The sequence below is a fragment of the Ostrea edulis genome, chromosome 7 (genome assembly GCF_947568905.1).
Source record: "Ostrea edulis chromosome 7, xbOstEdul1.1, whole genome shotgun sequence".
Taxonomy (NCBI): domain Eukaryota; kingdom Metazoa; phylum Mollusca; class Bivalvia; order Ostreida; family Ostreidae; genus Ostrea; species Ostrea edulis.
Window position 1 is genome coordinate 51029199 of NC_079170.1, and position 23893 is coordinate 51053091.

Genomic DNA, 23893 nt, shown 5'->3' on the forward strand with positions numbered 1-23893 from the left:
GTTTTGTGTAATTTTTTTCCCTGTGAAATCATACAACAGCTATTGGCATTGACATGGGAAAATAATGATCTTTTCTGACTGTAATTTTAACCTGCTATGCAGTATATGTATATCAATTATATATGCACATATTAATTTGTGTTATATGCTTTGTAATATTTTGAATTACATCAATTTTGAAGGCCTGGGCAAAGAAAAGTGCAATGCAATAACTCTAAATAGAGCACCATGATTATTATTATCACAGGCCTGCATTAACATGAAGTCCTACTCGGTTGATAAAAAGTCCATATCACGTTTACAAATCCCCCATGTTCATTGTCAGGACCTCACACTCACATATCCTCACTGTGCAAGATTCACATAACTCATAGTATACTAGTACATGTAACTAATGTAGTGGGAAATAAGAAAATAATTATGTGGTTACCTGACCAAAAATTTGAGTTTTTATTGGCACTTGTCATCACCCTTTGTCCAAATAGATACACAGAAATAAATATACTATTGAACTTTAAATAAAAAGTTATTTTGTTTGCTTTACAATTACAATATTTAAAAATATGCACTGTGCAGGACAAACTCATAGTATACAGTGTAATGCACTGAACAAGGGTTGAAATTTTCTAATGCACTGAACTAGGGTTAAAATTTTCTTGTAATATGTTCCTAATTTCAAACCTATTTAGCACTGATCGTGAATGCTAGGAAGTTGATACTTAAGACTGCATGGAAATTTATTTTTACCCGATTCTCCCAGGAGTACCACTGGTTGACTGATTCCATTCTGCAGGTGCTGATCAATCTGTGTGAAGTACTCCTCTCTTCCAATGTAGACATGACAACGGATGTCTGCAAATGCCTGGTGAGCCTCTCTCTCACGTTCAAGGGGAGTTAACTCTGACCCAATAGGAAAATCCTCCTCTATACACATTTGTAAATCCTGCATAGAGAAATCACTGGCTTATTGTGTGATATTTGTAACTTTCAGAAATAAAGCAATGTAACTCCTCAACAAATGGAAAACACAAATCAAGCGAGTTTACATTTCAGTATAGATTATTGTATACAGGGTTATTTTTGCCCTACGTTATTTTCGCCTTTCTACACTTGTTGACTGTTTCACCCCATTTTAAATTTGCCCAGACATAGTTGTGTCAAAAGTTAGACATGAGAGAAAACAGTTTTGCCCACTCTTAAATTCCGTCAGTAACGAGGGCTAAAGGGGCGAAAATAAAATGGGGGCGTATATTTCCCTGTATACAGTACATACCTCCTTAATCATTTCCCTGTATATAGTACATACCTCCTTAATCATTTCCCTGTATATAGTACATACCCCCTTAATCATTTCCCTGTATATAGTACATACTTCCTTAATCATTTCCCTGTATATAATACATACCTCCTTAATCATTTCCCTGTATATAGTACATACCTCCTTAACCATTTCCCTGTATATAGTACATACCTCCTTAATCATTTCCCTGTATATAGTACATACCTCCTTAATCATTTCCCTGTATACAGTACATACCTCCTTAATCATTTCCCTGTATACAGTACATACCTCCTTAATCATTTCCCTGTATACAGTACATATCTCCTTAATCATTTCCCTGTATACAGTACATACCTCCTTAATCATTTCCCTGTATACAGTACATACCTCCTTAATCATTTCCCTGTATATAGTACATACCTCCTTAATCATCATGGAGACTTCAGTGGGTAAGGTGAAAGTTCTGAGGTTGACCTTTCCTTCTAGTTCCTTCACTGCGTTTCTTAAGGCAGATTGTTTTTCCAAATGCCACTCTGACTCGGCTTTAAATTTCTGAAATTTTTAAATTCATAACTATTACATGTATATACTGGGAAATTACAAGCATGACACTGTTGCCTTGAAATGTAAATTTTGTCAATTTATATATGTCTTGAATTCAAACTACAGTGGAACCCCGTTATTACGTTTTCCATTTTGTCACGATAAAATAACGTAATACCGGGGGCAACGTAATAAACGTTCCCAGTTAAATCCATTAAAAATATCATTTGGAAATTGTATATCGTCCGTTGGTACTCCGTGAAGGGGTGTGTGAATCTATCTTTACTGTTTCTTTGTTTAAAAGACTATGATACTTTGTTTTATTTACATCTTATCTTTAATGTCCGTAATTCTTCATGTTCTTATCCCTTTTCTTTATTTCAGTGTAGGATACATAAGGGTGTTTTGATAAACGTTGCTTTTTCTGCATTCGTTTGGACCGCCATTTTGTTCAACTTTAAAACAATGCGTTCATGCAAATTTCTCTCAATAACTCGTTCCGGTTCGTATTCAACATTCGTATTAAAAAATAACAAAACATCGTTTTTATTAAGTTCTCTAATTACACAATACACAACACAATAAAAAAAATCCCACCCAAAAAACAACAAAACTATAGACACAAAACGCACACGATACCCAACACTTGCACACTTCTCACTAACGATAAACATCCATGGAGAACAATTTAAGCGCAATCCACATAAAAAAAAATATAATGATGCACGAAGATTTCATTTATAACGCTAAATGATGGCACTAAAATCACGTACGCATCAAGGGATTTTAAAATATTCACTGAGGTAAATGCCGTGCACAAATCGGCCGATAGATTGGTGTATGTATGGACGAGATTTACGAACACCCAAGCTGCATGTCCAAACAATGAACAATTTTTTTAATTGAACACCTTTAGTCACCTATGTCCAAGCAGTTACCCAAGCGGTTGTAACATTGCTACGATAAATTTTGTCTTTCTTGTTTGGTACCAAAGATGTCCGTGAATAGAGTTTTAATAGCGAAGGTAATCACACTATGCTGAACACGCAGGTGGTTGAGAAATTATTTCTTTGATTATCAAAATATGAAAAATGAAGTAAATTTCATAGAGTACAATTTCTAAATAAACATTATTTAATTGTTTATCACTGGCTTCTATACGGGGTATTCACCTGTATTGATGTCGCTAGATCTATCGAAGCGTGATCAGTCAAGCGTCTCTAATGCGGACTAACGTAATAAAGGGGGAACGTAATAACGGGGTTCCACTGTAATTCCATTTATATGTTTGTAGATTTTCATTTTAGAGAGGAATAATGGTTGAGAATGTCAGCAATCATATCCGTACCTTGTGTTCGTTTTCGTCCATGTTCCCTATGTCCACGGGATTTCTCAAGTAGAAGAAGCTCTTCTTGGAATTTGTTTCTACATTATTCAAAACTCCATGCAGGACTTCTAACTGTTGGTGTGTAAATGAGGATATAATTTCCAATACACGCAGAGTATTTCTTTTTAATGAACAATAAATCATAATGTCATTAATCCATGCTATCTCCATGATTTTGAACAGGTTCATCAAGTCTAAACAAATATATGCAAAAATAGGATGGCTGATTTTGCCCTTACAGTTATGAAAGACTAAATCACACAGTGGTAAGATAAAATATTTGAAACTACAGGAAGAACCAAGGACTTATACAATTTACCTGTGTTACACATTATCTGAATTATACAAGTGTCATATGAAGGACCTGCACATTATCTGTATTATACAGGTGCTAATCCAAGGACCTACACATTATCTGAATTATACTGGTGTCATATCAAGGACCTACACATTATCTGAATTATACTGGTGTCATATCAAGGACCTACACATTATCTGTATTATACTGGTGTTATATCAAGGACCTACACATTATCTGTATTATACTGGTGTTATATCAAGGACCTACACATTATCTGTATTATACTGGTGTTATATCAAGGACCTACACATTATCTGTATTATACAGGTGTCATATCAAGGACCTACACATTATCTGAATTATACTGGTGTCATATCAAGGACCTACACATTATCTGTATTATACTGGTGTTATATCAAGGACCTACACATTATCTGTATTATACTGGTGTTATATCAAGGACCTACACATTATCTGAATTATACTGGTGTCATATCAAGGACCTACACATTATCTGAATTATACTGGTGTCATATCAAGGACCTACACATTATCTGTATTATACTGGTGTTATATCAAGGACCTACACATTATCTGTATTATACTGGTGTTATATCAAGGGCCAACACATCTTACCTGAGTTACGCTGGTGTCATATCGATGCTCATTTATCCACGACAGAGACTGGTGATTCTCAATAGCGTAATCGTAGGACTTGGAGAGTAGTTCATCCTTCACCCCGCTCTTCTGACTCCATCCAAACCTCTCTCCCAATAGACACAGGAAGTAAGGACGGCATCGTTCAATCTGTTCAACAGCAGCACAATTATTCTCTTCATAAAACTGATGCTTCTACATTTAATATTTTACGACTTACCTATGCAGTAAAACTGATAAGAAGTCATTCAGATGTAATATGGAGTAATTTTTCTGGTTTATCAAAAATGTATGAAAATTATATCTGGCAATAAAAATTCCAACAGTCTCATTACAGGACTCAAAATTTTAGTTTGGGGAAACTAGAGGTCTATGAGCAACGTTCATCTGAGTTACTGTGCTCATCAGGACTCATAATGGTAAGTTTGGTACACTAATAATTGTCCATCAATATAAAGCTGGGCCTTCATTGAACACTGCAGATTCTGCATGCCTCTGGATGTAAATCAAGTACAGGGAGTAACTTGTATTAAACTCTTGCATATATTGAACCATTGTTCGCATTGAATTATTGCTTGTAATGAAGAAAAATTTAATCCCCAATAATTTGTGTCTTTTTAATCTTAAATGAAAAATCAGTTAATTTGAAATTGATTTTGTTGAATTATTGCTTGGATTGAAGCCAAGAAGGTAATGACGCATTTTTTTCATAACAATATATTGAAGAACTCATCACATGGTTTGTATTTGTTTACAAGTAAAAATGTACTGTATTAAATACAATCATTGAATTAAAGATTTTGTCCCACATTTTATTACAGACGTAAAATATATTCTTGTTATTCCCACGGGTTATAATTGAAACTTGCATGCAAATTTCCTATTTTTAGAGAATTTTTATCTAAACCTCACACAAGTACTTTATATTGCTAAATGACTCGTAGATGTCAAATCGGGAGAACATGAATTTTGCAAGTGCTCTGTTGATGAGGAGTTTTACATGTATTTCAGCAATATAACAATATTGATTTTCTCGTTGTAATAAAATTAGTGTCATTTTTTAAAAGAACTACCTGCATGGTTACTTCACCAGATAAAAAAGTATCATAAGGCTGAAGTACCTATACAGTATATAAAAAAGTATCATAAGGCTGAAGTACCTATACAGCATATAAAAAAGTATCATAAGGCTGAAGTACCTATACAGTATATAAAAAAGTATCATAAGGCTGAGGTACCTATACAGCATATAAAAAAGTATCATAAGGCTGAAGTACCTATACAGTATATAAAAAAGTATCATAAGGCTGAGGTACCTATACAGCATATAAAAAAGTATCATAAGACTGAGGTACCTATACAGTATATAAAAAAGTATCATAAGGCTGAGGTACCTATACAGTATATAAAAAAGTATCATAAGACTGAGGTACCTATACAGTATATAAAAAAGTATCATAAGGCTGAAGTACCTATACAGCATATAAAAAGTATCATAAGGCTGAAGTACCTATACAGTATGTTTATAATGGAGGGAATATGGTGACTCTCCCATGCAAGAAAAGCTGCCAACATTGACATTTATAATATTGACTTACCTCTTTCAAACAGATAGCTATAGTTTTTCCATCTGTCGACTGCTCAGTAGATATTCCCCATCTCAAGTCCACGTAAGTAAAGAAGACACCCCTTTCTGCACATAGCTGATTGATCTACAGAACAATGGCTTTCATTCTGAATCTTGGATACATTGATCTATCATTCATTAACATTAAGAAAGTCCTTTAATTAACACAATTGAAGCATATCAAAATCAGACCTCTCTGAAACTCTTCTTGATTATCTCCTCCCGTTCTTGAGAGAAGTCCTTGAAGGTGCTGGACACAAACACACGAATCTCTCTCTTCTTACGCTTGGTTTTCGGCTTCTGAACCTGAATGGTCATTGGTGGTTTCACTTCAGTCTGCTTTTCGAACTTTTCATCAAATTTGGGCACAACTGTCAATTAAATCACAATCATCATTGCACATTGTGGGCCTCTATTTTGTGGACATCATGTGTACCTAACCAACATATTTAGAAATATCAAGAAACTCAACATGACATGCAAAATTCAAATTGCACTACCCATCCATTAGATACAATAGAAGCAGAAATATTCGTGGAGGATTGAATTTCATTATTTTTGTTTGCAGCATTTATAAATGAAAAAAATCCTCAATGAAGTTTTAACCCAAATATTCATTAAATGCAGATTTGCATTTCATTATTTATTGATAATCAATCATATTTACAAGAGCAAATGATAGCCCTTTTACCACACATAATATACAGATGTAAGTGTAAAATTGTAAAACGCTGGTCCAGTATTAAAACAATACCAAAATATGATTCACTTTTTACATTAATAAGACAGATTATTTGATTGGCATATTAAATAATCTCATTTAATTGACGAAAGACTTTAGTGTTATTAGGTCTTACATATCGTGAATAGGTGTACAAATTAACATTTCTACAATTGTACTTTGGTACGACTTATCTAAGGCAAGCACGCTAATTCCTTTTCCAATTTATGCCGAAGTGGTTACAGCAAACTTGTCCGGCCTATTGTTTCCCCCCATCTGCCACCTAAGGCAGAGGGCGTTTGTTTGTAGAAAGGAAATTCTACATGTGTATGTGTTTGAAAATTGTGTTGTTCTTGATTGGGGTCACTCAAGTCGGTCAGTCTTGGTGCCCACTCCACCTCTATACACAGGAGGGGAGGCTTAGTCCTGGAGTACATGGAATAGTACTAACAACCAGGTGCAATCTCTGGGAAACGGAGTAAACGGATAATCTAAAAACTCTTCCAGTCCCAAATGGGTGGTACATGTATGTTCATAGTTTGGGATTTTCGGTACTGGTGCTCAACGCCAGGCCACCGGTTTGCCCGTTATACTTACAAGGCTAGGTTGGTATGCTGGATATTCCCTCGGACCCTTGGGTTAATACAGTGCGGCCATTTATGTTCCATTACCCCTTTTGGAAATGTTTAATTGTCATATTGTGAGATTTGTTTGCTTATTGATTCAATAAATGTGAAAAATTAAAATTTGTGTTGTGACTGTCATCATGGAAATGGTTACAGAACTTGACTAGGTACAGGTATAGGTAAACTAGTCGAGGATTGCAAGTGTGTTGACCTTGAATGCTCAATTAATAAATATATTAAGAAATAAATTTCATTTTTGAAAATACATGAGGGTACATGAATTTTGATGCTTCACACCGTCTTCATGAAGCGATAGATTTCTGGTGACATTTAAGGGTAAATTTGAAATTCAATTCATGTATAACCTTTATTATTATTGACTCAGAAAAACAGAATTTTGCTGACAGTGATAACAGTGAGCATTGAAATGTGCAGTTCGGAATTTTACATGTTTAATTTCTATGTTTGCAAAAGTAAAATAATACCATTTTGGTATTATTTTGCTTCCATGAATGTGGAAAAAATGAAATTATATCCCAACAAAATTTTATGCTAGTAAAATGAAATTCAAACTCCATGAAAATATTTGTTTCTACAAAACATGTACATTTGCATATATTAAATCACAATTGAATATATGAAATGTTCTCAGAAGTAGATATATTGTAGGTAAATATCTAAGCACATCTAGACACAATTTATAGAAATGTCCAGGTATGATTAGACACAGCAAGATATTTTATGTAGAGATGTTAACAGAAATAATCAAGCACAATTAGATACATCGTAAGAAAAAGCCTTGGTACAACATTTTCAGGTAAGAAATTACTGTTATATTATTATTAACATAAGGTCAATATGATTATGTAGGCATTTGAGGAGCACAATATTTAACGAGCTTGGAAAGTGAGGTGAATATTGTACTTTGTGGGTAGCTAAATCCCCGTATTGACCAAGGAAATCTCAATCATAATTTTATTACATAAATTGAATACATCAAAACATTGAAACTGGCGACTAGAGCATCTGAAATGATACCACGTCGGCCATCTTTGTCTACAGCTAAAGTGAAGGAGCTAGTTGAAAGAGATTAGATCCACAAGATTTTATTGGATGACCAAAAAATAAGTGTCATTTGGGAGCCCGACTAGACGCCCATCCTTCGCCAATTTAAAAGCCGAGATTTGCTACGCAACTCAGCTAAAAATCAAAACCCAAAAGTACATGAAGGGGAACATATTAACATTCTATTTTCTAGATTGTCAGATCCCAGCCATACAGAAAGCTCAAAATGATTCAATCATATGATCACATTATTTCAACATACAGCATATCAAAATCTGTAGTTGACAGCGTAAAATATGTATACATGTATATGAAGACATTTCTAATCCTAACCTTGATCCTCGAGGTATTCTTGCAACAATTCTTTGTTGTCTGTTAACACCTTTCCTATAAGGCTGTCCACAGCATTGATCAATTTCGAAGTATCATCTAGATCCTAAAACAACAAGAGATGTTTGTAAAACACATATGCCCCCCATGGTGCAAAATTGAAAAGGGTTATACACACACACATCATTTAATTGAGAGTAGTATCATCAATTCAAAATATTGAGCAGACAATATCTTCCTATGTCAAGAGTGGATTGACCATGTGACCTAAAAATCAATAGGGGTCATCAACTCCTGAAGATGTACCAGTTTACCAAGTTTGAAGTCTGTCAAGCAAAGGGTTCTCAAGATATTGAACGGACAGTATATTCCTATGTCCAATTTGACCCTTGACTTTTGACCATGTGACCTTAAAATAATTAGTAGTCATCTTCTCCTGAAGATGTACCAGTGTACCAAGTTTAATGTCTGTCAAGCAAAGGGTTCTCAAGATATTGAGCGGACAGTATATTCCTATGTACAGTTTAACCCTTGACCTTTGACCACGCAACCTCAAAATCAATAGGTGTCATCTTCTCCTGAAGATGTACCAGTGTACCAAGTTTAATGTCTGTCAAGCAAAGGGTTCTCAAGATATGGAGCAGACAGTATATTCCAACGTCCAGTTTGACCCTTGACCTTTGACCATGTGATCTGAAAATCAATAGGGGTCGTCTTCTCCTGAAGACGTACCAGTGTACCATGTTTGATGTCTGTCAAGCAAAGGGTTCTCAAGATATTGAGCGGACATTATATTCCTATGTCCATAGTAGATTGACCCTTGACCTTTGACCTTTTGACCTGAAAAACAATAGGGATCCTCTTCTACTCATAACTAACCCACATATGAAATATCATTATCATCAAGTGAATGGTTCTCAAGATATTGAGCGGACAACACATGGTCTACAGACCGACCGACCGACTGACAGACAGACAGACCGACCGACAGGTGCAAAACAATATGCCCCCTCTTTTTCTAAGGGGGGCATAAAAATCAGTTGATGAGTATTGTGAAATTCAGTGATTTATTTCCATCTGACAGTGTGTGTTCAAGTAAATGAGGTCTCCTTTTGGTATAAGATTTGAACTTTATGCACATCATTATGTTAAGGAGAAAGTCCGAAAACTGTCCATTCTGTGAGAGAAAGAACTGTTCGAGGCCCGAAGGGCCTGAAATTACAGGTGACTTAATGTACTGTTTTCAAACATCCAAATCTATTATGCCATATAATGTACAACAAACACAAAAGATTACATAACGAAAATGTTTTAAGTTTGCTTATTTTAGAGGGAAAACAATAAGAGTGCAAGATTCCTCTGAAAGGTCGAAGTTCAAGCCATCAAGAGTCACCTGTGTCTGTATGTGTGTCGGGGGATAAAAATATGTGCAATATAAAAGCCTACCATTTCAATATCTTCACATTTGTCCCCCATGGCTGGTTTGGTTTCTCGCTTGACACGGATGATCGAGTTTGAAAATAACGGTCCATAATGGCCTCCCCAGTACTTGTCATCCTTACCTATGAGAAATCAGGTTACAGTAACAATAGCTTATAATGAGGACATAAACTAGATGATAAAGCAATAGAAGCTATCAAGGTTTATTTTCATTCTAGTTTTTCATCAAAGTGCTCTAAATTGTACTCATACTCAAAAGTCATGGTTATGAAATTTTTATGAAATCATTCTCATACTCAAATGGAGTGCATGCTCAAGAATTTTTTGCACAATACTACGTTATAAATCACACAACACTGTAAGTAGTAAGCACTGCGTCAGTGACCATCACCTGAACTTTCTATGGAGACAAATCTTACTCCTGGCCCGTAGTCTGTGAATACTGTGCCACTCTGCTCCCACTTGTTATCACGGTAAATTCTGCCGGTCTCTGGCATAACGTGACTCTTGATTACCTAGTGAACAGAACAAATCCTAGTCACTGTATGTGTAAACAATATATCAGATATCAGACACAGCCTATTTTAGACGTTACTGTGTTGCAGAGTTACAACAGGATTCATTAGAAGGATGCTGCACAACATGAACTGTAAGTTTTCATAAATTCAATACTGAAAAGTGGATCGTATCATATTCTGTACCATCAATACCTATGACAGCGGTAAAAAATTCAAAGATATTTATTGAATCTGCTTTTATCATGATACAGGACAAATTTAGCAACAGAAGTTGAAGAGTCGAAATTATTCTCCTTAAACCTGTTCCAGTGCTGTTTAATCAGTCCTACATTGAAAAAGTCGATAGAAAGAGAGGCATACTTCACCATTGGCATCCCGAAGAATGGCCTTCATTTTGTAATGTCCGCCACCACAAACTCCTTCTCTGTACCACTCAGTCACCTATCCATAAATCATAATTCAACCTTTTATCATTAACATCCTCCTGTTCCTCTTCATAACAAGTACCGTGAAATCATTTACCTTTGTAGCGTGGAATATCAACGTATGGTACAAATGTCAACTTGTATAGTGAAGTATTAATGATGTACTGTATGATATATTGTATGATGCATTATATGGTGGAGTATGTATGATGACTTGTATGGTGGAGTATTAATGATGACTTGTATGGTGGAGTATTAATGATGTCTTGTATGGTGGAGTATTAATGATGACTTGTATGGTGGAGTATTAATGATGACTTGTATGGTGGAGTATTAATGATGTCTTGTATGGTGGAGTATTAATAATGTATTGTATGGTGGAATATCACTGACGTCTTTTAAAATCAACCTATCATGAACATTGAGTGAATTGTTTTGCAGTGACCTTCCAGTCTGTACACACACCTGTATGTCAGGAGCAGTGTCGAGATACTGTTCAGAAAAGTGCTCAGTCAGGTCCACTTCCTGGTACTTGGTACACCACATGTGGGAGGTCACGAAAGATTTTTCGGTTTGATAACCCCCCTCACACACCTTCCAGTCCCCAGAGGTATTCCAACAGGACAGGTCTCCATTCTGTCAAAAGGAAAACATCCTTGTTTATTTACAGATATGGAATATGCTTTCTTTCTGCATGCTTTGTTAATATAAAACATTTTACCTTAACTGATTGAAAATAGTTTTTGCTATTGAAATTGACATAATTATATGATTTTAAGTCACAAGTATTTTATTTGCATGTGAGCAGCTTGAGGGGGGGGGGGTAATTTTTTTTTGCATCATTTTCTTATTTTTGCTTTTATCACTGTCATTTCTTATGTTTACATTCTGATTTATTGTTTTATCATAATAAAACAGATGCAATGTCATTTCATGAGTTGCTTTTTACATCACGGGTCATTATTCATCAAATTACAAAACACTCAAGATTTCTTTGTCTTGTCAATTTTAAGTCCTTTACCTATATGGGGTGAAAACACAAGACACATATAATTGCCAATACACTTGTTGGCAAATACACATAGGAAAATCACATGAAGATTATCATATAAAACATAATTTTATGTGAGAGTGATGGTAGAAGTTGGTTGACAATAAACAAATGATTGGTTTTGCTTTTATCTTTGTAGCTCTGTAGAATATTATTATAAAACACTATAAAAATAAGATTTAATAATAAAGAAACAATGAAAAATAGGTTTTTTCTTTCTTTAAATCAAAAGATAACTATGAAGAAGTCAGTCAATGTAATAACTCGCTATATCGTGATATACAGTAATACTTTTATGAAATATGATAAATCGTGATACTTTTTTGTCTTGCGATACACTGAGCCCTAGTCATACCTGACCGCTGGAGTTTTTTAACAGATTTTGAGACCATCCCACTATCTGCATTTTTTTCCTAATCATGGCCCTCATTACTGGTTCGGTCTTGTCCATTAATTTAGACTTCTGCTCCGCCTCCATCTTCAGGTCTTCCTTGGATTTCACAGAGTCTTGGTAAGACTTGTCCAGCAGAGCAAAGCCAGCAATTGGGGCCTCTGTGTTTAAGACGAAATTGTTGTTCCGGATGTTTACAGCAACGTCCACTGGGAAAGCGGTCAGTCCTTGTCCACCAATGTCAGGCACTTTGTCTCCAGCCGTAGCAACCTAAGGAACGTAAAATATCATCTACATCACACTCACGTAATAAATTAAACAGTGTGAAATAAAGATTAATACAGTGAAAGGTACAGTATATATTCTTATTTTACTAGCTATTTAAAATTTGGCACAGTTGGAGCTTATGCATCGGAGCTGTCAGAGCTTGGCGTAATCATGATTTAGCGCTTCTTCTATGTACGATAATGGATAGAGATTTCTAAATTCTAACACAACCATAAATGAGAGTGCTTCACCGCCGAAGCCATTAAAATCTGAATCCCACTCAGATAAGTACTGTACGTGTGCAGTTTTAGAACTGACTGGTACAAACAAGAGGTACTGTGAGCAATGCTCACTAAGAATACCCCCCGCTTACCCCAATCTCCCAAAGGGTGTTGGTAATAGGTAAAACTTCAGTATTATGATCCAAAAGGTATCTAGGAACACAGCATCTCCATGCGATGAAAAAAGCCATTAAAGAATTTAAATGGAAACCATATTGCTACTTCGATGTCCAGTGCACGTGACCTTTGACCTTTTGACCCCAAAATCGATAGGGAACATCTTCATCCCATGGGTAGTCCATATGTATGATATGGTGACTGTAGGTGGAAAGGATAACGCTTTAGAGCCCGGAAACCATATTGCTACAGTGGAACCCCGTTATTACGTTCCCCCTTTATTACGTTAGTCCGCATATTACGTTGGAATTTCAAAGCACAAAACCATTTCTTAACAAACCTATATAAAATAGACCTCGTTATTACGTTGTCCTAAAATGCCGGGACTCGGTATTACGTTGTAAATATTCCGACAAAAACGTAATAAACCCCTAATTATTCAATAGTGATTCTCAAAATAATAAGCCATTCACACCTTGACTGCCTGAGGCAGTCGCCACGTAAATTTCCTGGTCTGTTTGGGGATTAGAGACGCTTGACTGATCACGCTTCGATAGATCTAGCGACATCAATACAGGTGAATACCCCGTATAGAAGCCAGTGATAAACAATTAAATAATGTTTATTTAGAAATTGTACTCTATGAAATTTACTTCATTTTTCATATTTTGATAATCAAAGAAATAATTTCTCAACCACCTGCGTGTTCAGCATAGTGTGATTACCTTCGCTATTAAAACTCTATTCACGGACAGCTTTGGTACCAAACAAGAAAGACAAAATTTATCGTAGCAATGTTACAACAGCTTGGGTAACTGCTTGGACATAGGCGACTAAAGGTGTTCAATTAAAAAAAATTGTTCGTTGTTTGGACATGCAGCTTGGGTGTTCGTAAATCTCGTCCATACATACACCAATCTATCGGCCGATTTGTGCATGGCATTTACCTCAGTGAATATTTTAAAATCCCTTGATGCGCACGTGATTTTAGTGCCATCATTTAGCGTTATAAATGAAATCTTCGTGCATCATTATATTTTTTTTTATGTGGAGTGCGCTTAAATTGTTTTCCGTGCATGTTTATCGTTGGTGAGAAGTGTGCAAGTGTTGGGTATCGTGTGCGTTTTGTGTCTATAGTTTTGTTGTTTTTTGGGTGGGTTGTTTTTTTATTGTGTTGTGTATTGTGTAATTAGAGAACTTAATAAAAACGATGTTTTGTTATTTTGTAATACGAATGTTGAATACGAACCGGAACGAGTTATTGAGAGAAATTTACATGAACGCATTGTTTTAAAGTTGAACAAAATGGCGGTCCAAACGAATTCAGAAAAAGCAACGTTTATCAAAACATCCTTATGTATCCTACACCGAAATAAAGAAAAGGGATAAGAACATGAAGAATTACGGACATTAAAGATAAGATGTAAATAAAACAAAGTATCATAGTCTTTTAAACAAAGAAACAGTAAAGATAGATTCACACACCCCTTCACGGAGTACCAACGGACGATATACAATTTCCAAATGATATTTTTAATGGATTTAACTGGGAACGTTTATTACGTTGCCCCCGGTATTACGTTATTTTATCGTGACAAAATGGAAAACGTAATAACGGGGTTCCACTGTACTTCAATGTCCAGTGAACTTGGCCTTTGACCTTTTGACCCCAAAATCAATAGGGAACATCTTCATCCCATGGGTAGTCCATATGTATGATATGGTGACTGTAGGTGGAAAGGATAACACTTTAGAGCCCGGAAACCATATTGCTACTTCGATGTCCAGTGCACTTGACCTTTGACCTTTTGACCCCAAAATCGATAGGCAACATCTTCATCCCATGGGTAGTCCATATGTATGATATGGTGACGGTAGGTGGAAAGGATAATGCTTTAGAGCCCGGAAACCATTGCGTCTACAGATGGACGGACAGACAGACGGACGGACGAACAGAGAGACGGACAACCCGATTCCAGTATACCCCCCCCCCCCCACAACTTGTTGCGGGGGGTATAACCCCCACAACTTGTTGCGGGGGGTATAAAAACAAGTTCCTTTTGAATTCAATACAATGAAAACATGCCAAAATAAACTAAATCAAAATTCTCAATTTACAGTCAAACCTGTCTTAAGCAGTCACCTTTGGGAAACATACATAACCTCTTACATGATACTGATCATGCACAATAATTCAAATTGGCTGTAGAATGAGACATAGTACTATATACATATATTTCTCACATAATCACCAGTGTGATATTGACTTTACCCATGTGAGACAGCCATGTGAGATTTTTCTGTCTCACACTGCTGCGACGTCATTTGATTGTGACGTCATATATTTTCTATGATTTACGTTACACGGTGAAGATTTACGTTACACGGTGAAGTAAAAATATTTTGCATTGTTATCTTTGAATTTTAATTTATATAGCTTTCTGGCGGACAACCTTGGGTTTTTTAGTTTACATTTACAGTGTAAACCATTTTCGGGTATGCTCTTTCTGCCTATCTAATTAGTTTTTGCATCGAAGTTCAAATGAGGATTTTGATAATTTAGAATTTTCTCAAAGCTCCTAAATTTATACACTAAACTGTAGGTAAAATGTGAGAAAAATAATCCTTCATTATTTACTCGTGTGGGATAGGGAAATTCCACCTCTGGAACAAGATTCGCAAAGCCTCGTCCTAGACTGCGAATCTTGTCCCCTCGGTGGAATTTCCCTATCCCACACTCGTACTAATGAAGGATTCTATTAGTATTATCTTTTAATGAAAGAAATGTAACATTTTGTATCATAAATTCACTACCATAATCTACGTTTAGTAACATTCAACTTTTAAATCTTCTACCTTCAAAAAAAAAAAAAGAATCACTGATTTCGGGTCTGCATCCCAGACTTGCACTTGTTGTAGTCCTCTGTTATTATGTCATCAATATTTATAAGTTTGATTTTTAAAAAAATCATGTGCCCATACACACCTGCATACCTCCTCATCTTCCTCACAGAACTCCTCATCTTCCTCACAGAACTGATCCTCATCTTCCTCACAGAACTCCTCATCTTCCTCACAGAACTCCTCGTGACTCATCACCAACTTACACTCCTGTCTCTCATTGCCCTCACTCTCCTCTTCCTCATTTACACATCCTTATCAGTTCAACAGTTGGTTTGTCCCAATCTTTATAATCTTTGCTTGTCTTTTTAATCGATTTGTTACTTGCGCTTTCCTGACATTAAACTTAACTACAAAGGCACCTACACTAAGACCCAAATCCATCAATTTAATCCCTTCATGTCGCTCATTAAGCGAAAAAACCTTTCTCGCTGCAGCCATTTCTACTATGATAATATTTGAAAACCTTTACTCCCTGGCCTTATATAAAACAAACACCATAAAACAATCACAGTAAATACAGTTCAATTATTTATTTGTTTACCCAACAGAATATCAACTCTTAAGGATATGAAATTAGAATGATTTACCAACCCCTTACTTTGCATGCTTCATTGTGTATGTAATTACCAAGCGAATATTCGGAATCCCGTAGTATTCAGAAATCCCATTAAGTAAACCCTGGATGTGAATCATGTGATCAACCAAAATGGCCACTAAATGCAGGGCAAATTTACGATTTTGGATGAAAAAAGTGACCACTGACTGTGTTAGACAAGTGACCACTTAAAAGCATAAATTATTCATCAGGAGGAAAAAATATGACTGCATACCAGAAGTGACTGCTTACATAATGAAGGTATTTGGAATTTTTACCAATATACTGAAATTAATTTTAATTGGTACATGTAGAGTATCAATACTTTTGTTCATAGGTGTTATTGATAATCCCAATTCAGACAAATTTGTACATATATGATTGGATAGATACAAACAACCATGACAGACTGAAATTTTCAATATGTCTCTGTGCTGGGGATCTTCTATTTTGACAACTTGGACGTCATGCATAAGTGATGCAAGAAGCTGCATAGCTTACATATTGCTTTCAATGTATGTCTGCATACAGTTTAACTGTTTTAATAATTTACATGATTTGTTTACTTAATTTCATTGTTCATATCTTTACCTATGATGTTTTGATATTGTGATTATAATTATATGATGTTGAATATTGTACATGAATAATATTATCAAACATGCTACTGAAATCTAAACAAAGTTTGCAAATGTAATTCATTACACGGTCAGTATGTGACACGGTATGATTCATCCGGAGTGTAAAATGGAAATTCCGATTGACACTCGGCTTCACCTCACCCAATACAGATTTCCATTACACACCCTGGATGACCTCACCCAATACAGATTTCCATTACACACCCTGGATAACCTCACCCAATACAGATTTCCATTACACACCCTGGATGACTCCAAATTATGTCCCAAACTGACTGTGCAACTAACAGTGCCAATCATGATACAGTCAAACCTGTATTAAGAGACCGTCCAACGGAGAATGGAAAAAAGGTCACATATGACAGGTGGTCTCTTAATACAGGTTGCCTATTTTCCACAGTTAATGGATAAAATTTTGCGAATAATTTGTACAATGGAGAAAATGACTACATGTATTTGGAATTTATCATTAAGAATATCAAGTACGGTTTAAATAGTTGTAAAATAAAATTAATACACTGTAGTTAAAAATCTAGAATGTTGTATCATAATTTATTATTCATTACATTTTAATCTGTTTAAGAATGATAAACATGCATTTCATATTACACATTTACATGAGATTTAAATCTCATTTATGAACTGCATGTAAATTTTCTAAAACTTATAAACACTTTGTTGTAAAGAGTATTTATGTATAGCCTACTTGTACACTGTAACTAAAAAATGCAATGCTTGTGGTAAGAACGCAAATGATGAAGTGTTGTGTCTCCTTTTGTACAATACATGCTGGAAATATGTTATTCAATTTGAGAAACATTAAATAAATCACAATATCCATTGTACATGCACAGCAAATCTTTTGAGCTTTGAACTAATGTAGGCAACTTTCTTGAACTCGGACGTGTCAAATACTCTGGACATGTCGAAGTGAGCCGCTAGTTCCGGTCATTATTCTAGAAACCTCGAGTATCTCATGCAGGAAAACTGTGAATACTCTGTTTAAAATTTCAGTCCTAAGCACAATATTTACCTGATTTATATAGCAATCGGGCAAATTTTTCGCATAGTGGTATAACAAGTGGTAGATTTTCATTTCCGATCTAGTGTACCCGGCACTTCTTAAAGTTTGTCGAAATTCACACCTTCAAATACACATGCCTTGATTCCCTGATCCTTGATTTTGTTAAATAAACAACAACTTGGGTTTTATTAATTAACCTGCACACATGACCCTGCATGTTGACAGATTGGGTATAATAATTAATTCAGAGGGCCTACTAAAGAAGATCACCGCCAAACTATGCGTTATAAAACGAAAGTGTTAGGGGCAATAATTCCCAGAATAGTTGTGCGTTTGAAAACGAAAGTGTTAGGGGCGATAATTCCCAGAATAGTCAGCTCAACCAAAATCGAAAGTAGTAATCGCGGTGTAATAGAAAAATGTACAGTCGTTAAATAGAGGTAAATTTTCGTGAAAATACACGAAAAGGTTGTAAAAATCATGGTCGTTGGTCGCGTCAGACAGGTGGTCGTTTAATACAGGTATAATATATAGAGTAACGTCTTGGAGGGAACTTTTTATGGTCACTTACGACAGTGAGTCGCTTAATACAGTGGGTCGCTATGGCAGTTTTGACTGTATCTGCAAGTTAATAGTGGAAAAGCAAAACTATATTCTGTAATATGATCATGTGATATACATAAGTCTTAGCATTACTGTACATAAACATGGCATAGTTCTGTAGTACCTGAGACTGGATAGACTCTCCATTAAAAACAATTCTATGTGACCTGTAACCTCTGCCAACATAGTGAAGCCTCAGGATGTATTCTCCGTCTGGGACATCTAATGTCTTCACCTAATGAAATATAAACCAACAACTACATATGATACGAAGAAATATCACACACACAGTGCATGTATATAATGAAATATAAACCAACAACTACATATGATATGAAGAAATATCACACACCAGTAATAATGAAATATAAACCAACAACTACATATGATACGAGGAAATATCACACACACAGTAATAATGAAATATAAACCAACAACTAAATATGATATGAAGAAATATCACACACACAGTAATAATGAAATATAAACCAACAACTAAATATGATATGAAGAAATATCACACACACAGTAATAATGAAATATAAACCAACAACTACATATGATACGAGGAAATATCACACACACAGTAATAATGAAATATAAACCAACAACTACATATGATACGAAGAAATATCACACACCAGTAATAATGAAATATAAACCAACAACTATACATATGATACGAGGAAATATCACACACACAGTAGTAATGGGTCATGGATCTGATAATGATCATCTGCGTCAAATTCACATCAATCATTTTGTATTTCATATGAATGTATCTAAAATTATTAAAGCTGTCAAATCACATGAATTCATAATCAAGGCTATAATAGGTAAAATCTTCTACCAAAATTGAAAAGTTCATGTAACACATCGTCACTCAGCCAAGCAGAAACTATGGCAACCATCTTGAAGTCTGATCAAGTAACAAACGAATAGTACCAAAGTAATGATAGTCAGAGCACACAGCTGTTCAGAAAAGAAACAGCTATCTAAATTCTGTGCATAATGAAAACAAAACATCTGCAGGCCTATTGTGGAACCTTTTGTGCATAGTTTAGTTAAAGTAACGAAACTTGCCAGAGAACAAGAGAGTGTTCTAGGGTCTCTGACTAAATTTAACAACAACAAAAAACACAATTTGCAAAAGTTAAACATACAACCAAATGAGGAACAGCTAACTAGAACACTACTTGCAAACATGACACAGAGAATGAAAACACATTTTATATTTGTGTGGGAGGGAGTTGTTATAGCGAGGCAGTCTACTCACGGTATAAATAACCTTCTAGCGAGGTAGTCTACTCACGGTATAAATAACCTTCTGTTCATCAACTGGTTCTGTATACTTAGTTCTGACTGAAGCATACAAACATCCATCATGAGTGTTGTTGATCAACTCTAAATAGTTCACCAACTTGTGGGCTTTACCAAATGCCAACCATCTGGATCCTACAATGAAATTTTTACAAATGAGAATTGATTAATTCATCATCCACAGCCAAATTAATCATTCAAACTCCATGAAAATACATGTATTTCTGTTAATCAAAAAAAAAAACCCAACTGTATTAGTCTTATATAGAATGTACAGTATCATGCATGTATTTACTTATATTGACAACATGTCATTTTATTGTAAATATCAACAAATATGTTGCAGATAAAAAAAACCCATTCACATTCCCACTTCTTTCTTTTCACATCAACAGTGAAACACAGATTAAAAACAAAATACATGCATACATATATTGTGATGCAGTAAGGTGGAAGGGAGGACTTAGATCTTATATCAGAATTTTTTTTTTTAATTCCTACAGAAAATCAGAGAAAATGTGTCCGAATTAACATATGTCTAACCTCCCCTGAAATTACATACTAAGGAACTGTATTTCATATCAATAAAAAGCATCTACCACAGTTGAAGTCATATGTAAAGCTGGCAAACTGTCTGTGTTCGCTGGTGTAAGTGATGTCATCTACCGAGGTGTAGGTGGGCCCTCCACAGTTCAGGGCATAGCGCACCATGTCCTTCTGGATCTCCAGTTGTCGGGGCGAGCCTGGGAGGTGAACGCTCTCATCTTTACCCACTTTCAATAGATTAAAAAATTTCTATATTTAATCTTGAAGAATTAAAATGAGATAAATACTAATTCAGAATTTGCATAAAACACCAAATATCTGTCCTGCCATAGACTGAGTAGGGAAGAATGTATACAGGTAGAAGATGATTTTTACTGTATTTTGCTGTTAAATTTTCATACTACCCTTAATTTCTTTTTTAAGTTGGCAGATATATGAGTATATCTCTGCCAAAAATTTAATTTAATCATTCCTCTCTTTGATCAAGGATTTTCAAGGACCTTTAGCTATATTGAAAATCAAAACATTTGCACTGAAGTTTTGATTTAATTTTAAGGTACATGTACTCACAAGTGACATGTTTCTTAAGGATCATGGCTCTGACCATGCACGATCCACATGGGAGTTCTCCGGACTTCCAGAGGCGCTTAAATCCAAAGCCATCCTTGACTTTTTTCAGATCCTCTGGTTCAAACACTCTGACCACCTTTCCATTGACTTGTATGCAGATTTTACAGGCTTTCTGTAAAAGGTTGGTTAGTTGTTTATTTTACGTCCCATTGAGGATTTTTCACTCATACTGAGACAGTAAAAGGATAATACTAATACAGAGTTCTACTGCTTTCTGTGGACATGTGATAATAATATCAATCCATTGCTGAGTATACTATCATAATTTCATACATTAAAACTATCTAAATTGAAAGATTTGAAAATTTACATGTATACTTTTATCATATGCAGTTTTCCTTCAAAACAGTAAAGATTGTTTCAACTAACCTCAACAATGCCTTGCATACCCTCCTTGTCGATCTCCACCTGCCCCCTGATTGGCTGAGGAGAGCCAGTGGCCAAACAGAGGTCCTGGAATATATATTGCTGGTTCTTATATTCCTCATTAGACAACATCACATAGCGGCATGGACCTACAGGACCGGTGACAACAACTTTGCTTCCTGACTTCTCAAACTTCCACAGATCTCCTGTGGCGTACCCTTCTCCATGAAGTTCACTTATAACCTTGGATGTAATGCCGTCTGCTTCAACGGTGATGAAGTAAAATGCGGCACAAGTGTGATCATCTACTCCTGAGCTGTTGGAGCAGAGAACCACAAAACAACCATGGAAGGGGATGCTGTCTGCCATTACTGTTGGTTCTTTTCCATTCCAAGCTTGGGTCATCAGAACGTTTGACTGCTTTCTTCCCGTTTCCATAGTGACAAGCTCCTCCCTGTTGTGGTACACAGCATAGCGACTGTCACTAGGACCATTCACATACAGAGACCCATTTTCTCCTACTCCATACGTCCAATTATCACTACCAGACATTAATTTACTCGCCATGTACTCCTCTTTCCCACCAGTGCTAATCATGTACATGGCAGACAGCGGCTTGCTCTCTACAGTTCCGCTACATAAAACCAGAGTCGTTCCTCCTCCACCTTTATTTCCCTTATTCCCATTAACATTGACACACAAGTCGGCCCTAGCTTCTGAGGCTTCAACCAATATACCGTTACCGAGCCTCCCATTTTTGGAATCATTGGTCAACAGCATCACATGATTGTTTCCCATGTGCAGGTCCCCTATAAATCTACCCTCTTCATCTACTGTGTAGGATTGTTCTGGGCCAAAATGTTCCCCCTTGCTGCCAACAAGATTGGCATGGTTGAAGTGGTTGCAGTCAAAACCACATCTGAGAAATGAGATTCTAGAGTTGCAGCATTTACCTGCCCCTCCATAAAAATCAGATGCTAGTAACAAGCCTGCACAACCTCCATGCCCAGCATTGACATTAAAGTCAAATTTTGCAAAATTTCTTATTGGCCATTTGGAATGACCGAATGCTGTAAGGCACTGAAAATTTGCTGCAAAATAAACATATATCAGTATGTAGGACACTAAACAAGCAAAAAGATAAAAAAGAAATTGATTAATATCTTAAAGGTCAAAGGAGACGATTTTCAAAAAAAAATTGTTTTGCACGAAAATGTGTTCTTCTTTAATTACTTAACATATATAAATAAGTCATTCAAAAAAAATCGTAAGGTAACAAACGCTACAGATCGTCAAATGTTGCTGTGGTATAAAGTATCAAAATAGTAAGATGAATTATCTCCCTTGCTTGATGACGTCAAAAGAGACCAGCTTGACGTAAAAGTATATTTTGTTTACACTAACAACTGCGGGTTTTAACTGTAATGTAGCAAGTCAGTTGTTTCAATGTACTTTTATCCAAAGGATACAGCATTTAGAAAAACTGGTATGAAATCTACATTGAGAACACAGGACTCGAAGTTGTGTGACAATCATTTTACCCGATTACGGGGGTTGATGAGGATCAGTTTCGTTATCGTATACACTCTGCTTTGGCAAACAATAATGGGTATAAGAAATGAAATTTTCAACCAGATGCAGTTCCAACTATTTTTGACTTCAGACCAACTGCAAGCATGGCAAAGATGAGAAAATTCTACAAAACATTGACTGTATAATGATGGTAGTACAAATATTCATAATTTAGTATAAAATTTACATGATTTAATTTGTTTAGAAATGAAATTTAACGATGAAATAGTCATTTGAAGCTCATCTGATAAGAATTTTTTCTCTAAATATATAAGTTAGTAAGTGAATTGAAGATGAAGATCTAACTTTATAATTATGTTGAAAATTGCATTATCAGACACCCTCTTTCTGTTTGAAAAAAGAATGTCCAAAGAAAATGGTGAGGCTATCTAGCGATATTGAAATTACAATTTATATATTAGGTGAAATAAACTACAGTCATGCAAGAGTTGGGGGGGGGGGGGGGGGAGATGATTTTTTTTTCTAATGATCAAAAGCACCAATTAGCATCTTAGTTTCCTTAATGAGGATGTACAGAATTAAAAAAAAGTGATAGTAAATTATTCCTCATATAGGCCCTAATGTCGCAAATTTTATTGTAAAAGAATGTAAGTAGCCTTTAAATTTATTATTATATTCACCTGTTAAACTGAATACGAAAGT

The 23893-nt window shown here is 35.5% G+C and overlaps 1 protein-coding gene across 2 annotated transcripts in view; it reads right to left on the reverse strand.

Moving 5' to 3' along the window:
* Window positions 1-23893, reverse strand: part of LOC125654676 (uncharacterized) — a 51998-nt gene that overhangs the window by 22010 nt on the left and 6095 nt on the right. For both annotated transcript variants that reach the window (XM_048884681.2, XM_056144666.1), the window contains exons 4-20: window positions 21662-22749; window positions 21233-21404; window positions 20716-20889; window positions 20109-20251; window positions 18921-19031; window positions 12329-12634; window positions 11388-11558; window positions 10858-10938; window positions 10371-10494; window positions 9986-10101; window positions 8543-8645; window positions 5990-6168; window positions 5769-5882; window positions 4150-4320; window positions 3174-3284; window positions 1703-1834; window positions 748-943 (exon numbers count right to left, since the gene is read on the reverse strand). In XM_048884681.2, the coding sequence (XP_048740638.2) occupies window positions 748-943; window positions 1703-1834; window positions 3174-3284; window positions 4150-4320; window positions 5769-5882; window positions 5990-6168; window positions 8543-8645; window positions 9986-10101; window positions 10371-10494; window positions 10858-10938; window positions 11388-11558; window positions 12329-12634; window positions 18921-19031; window positions 20109-20251; window positions 20716-20889; window positions 21233-21404; window positions 21662-22749 (3492 nt within the window). The remainder of the gene's footprint in view (window positions 1-747; window positions 944-1702; window positions 1835-3173; window positions 3285-4149; window positions 4321-5768; window positions 5883-5989; window positions 6169-8542; window positions 8646-9985; window positions 10102-10370; window positions 10495-10857; window positions 10939-11387; window positions 11559-12328; window positions 12635-18920; window positions 19032-20108; window positions 20252-20715; window positions 20890-21232; window positions 21405-21661; window positions 22750-23893) is intronic.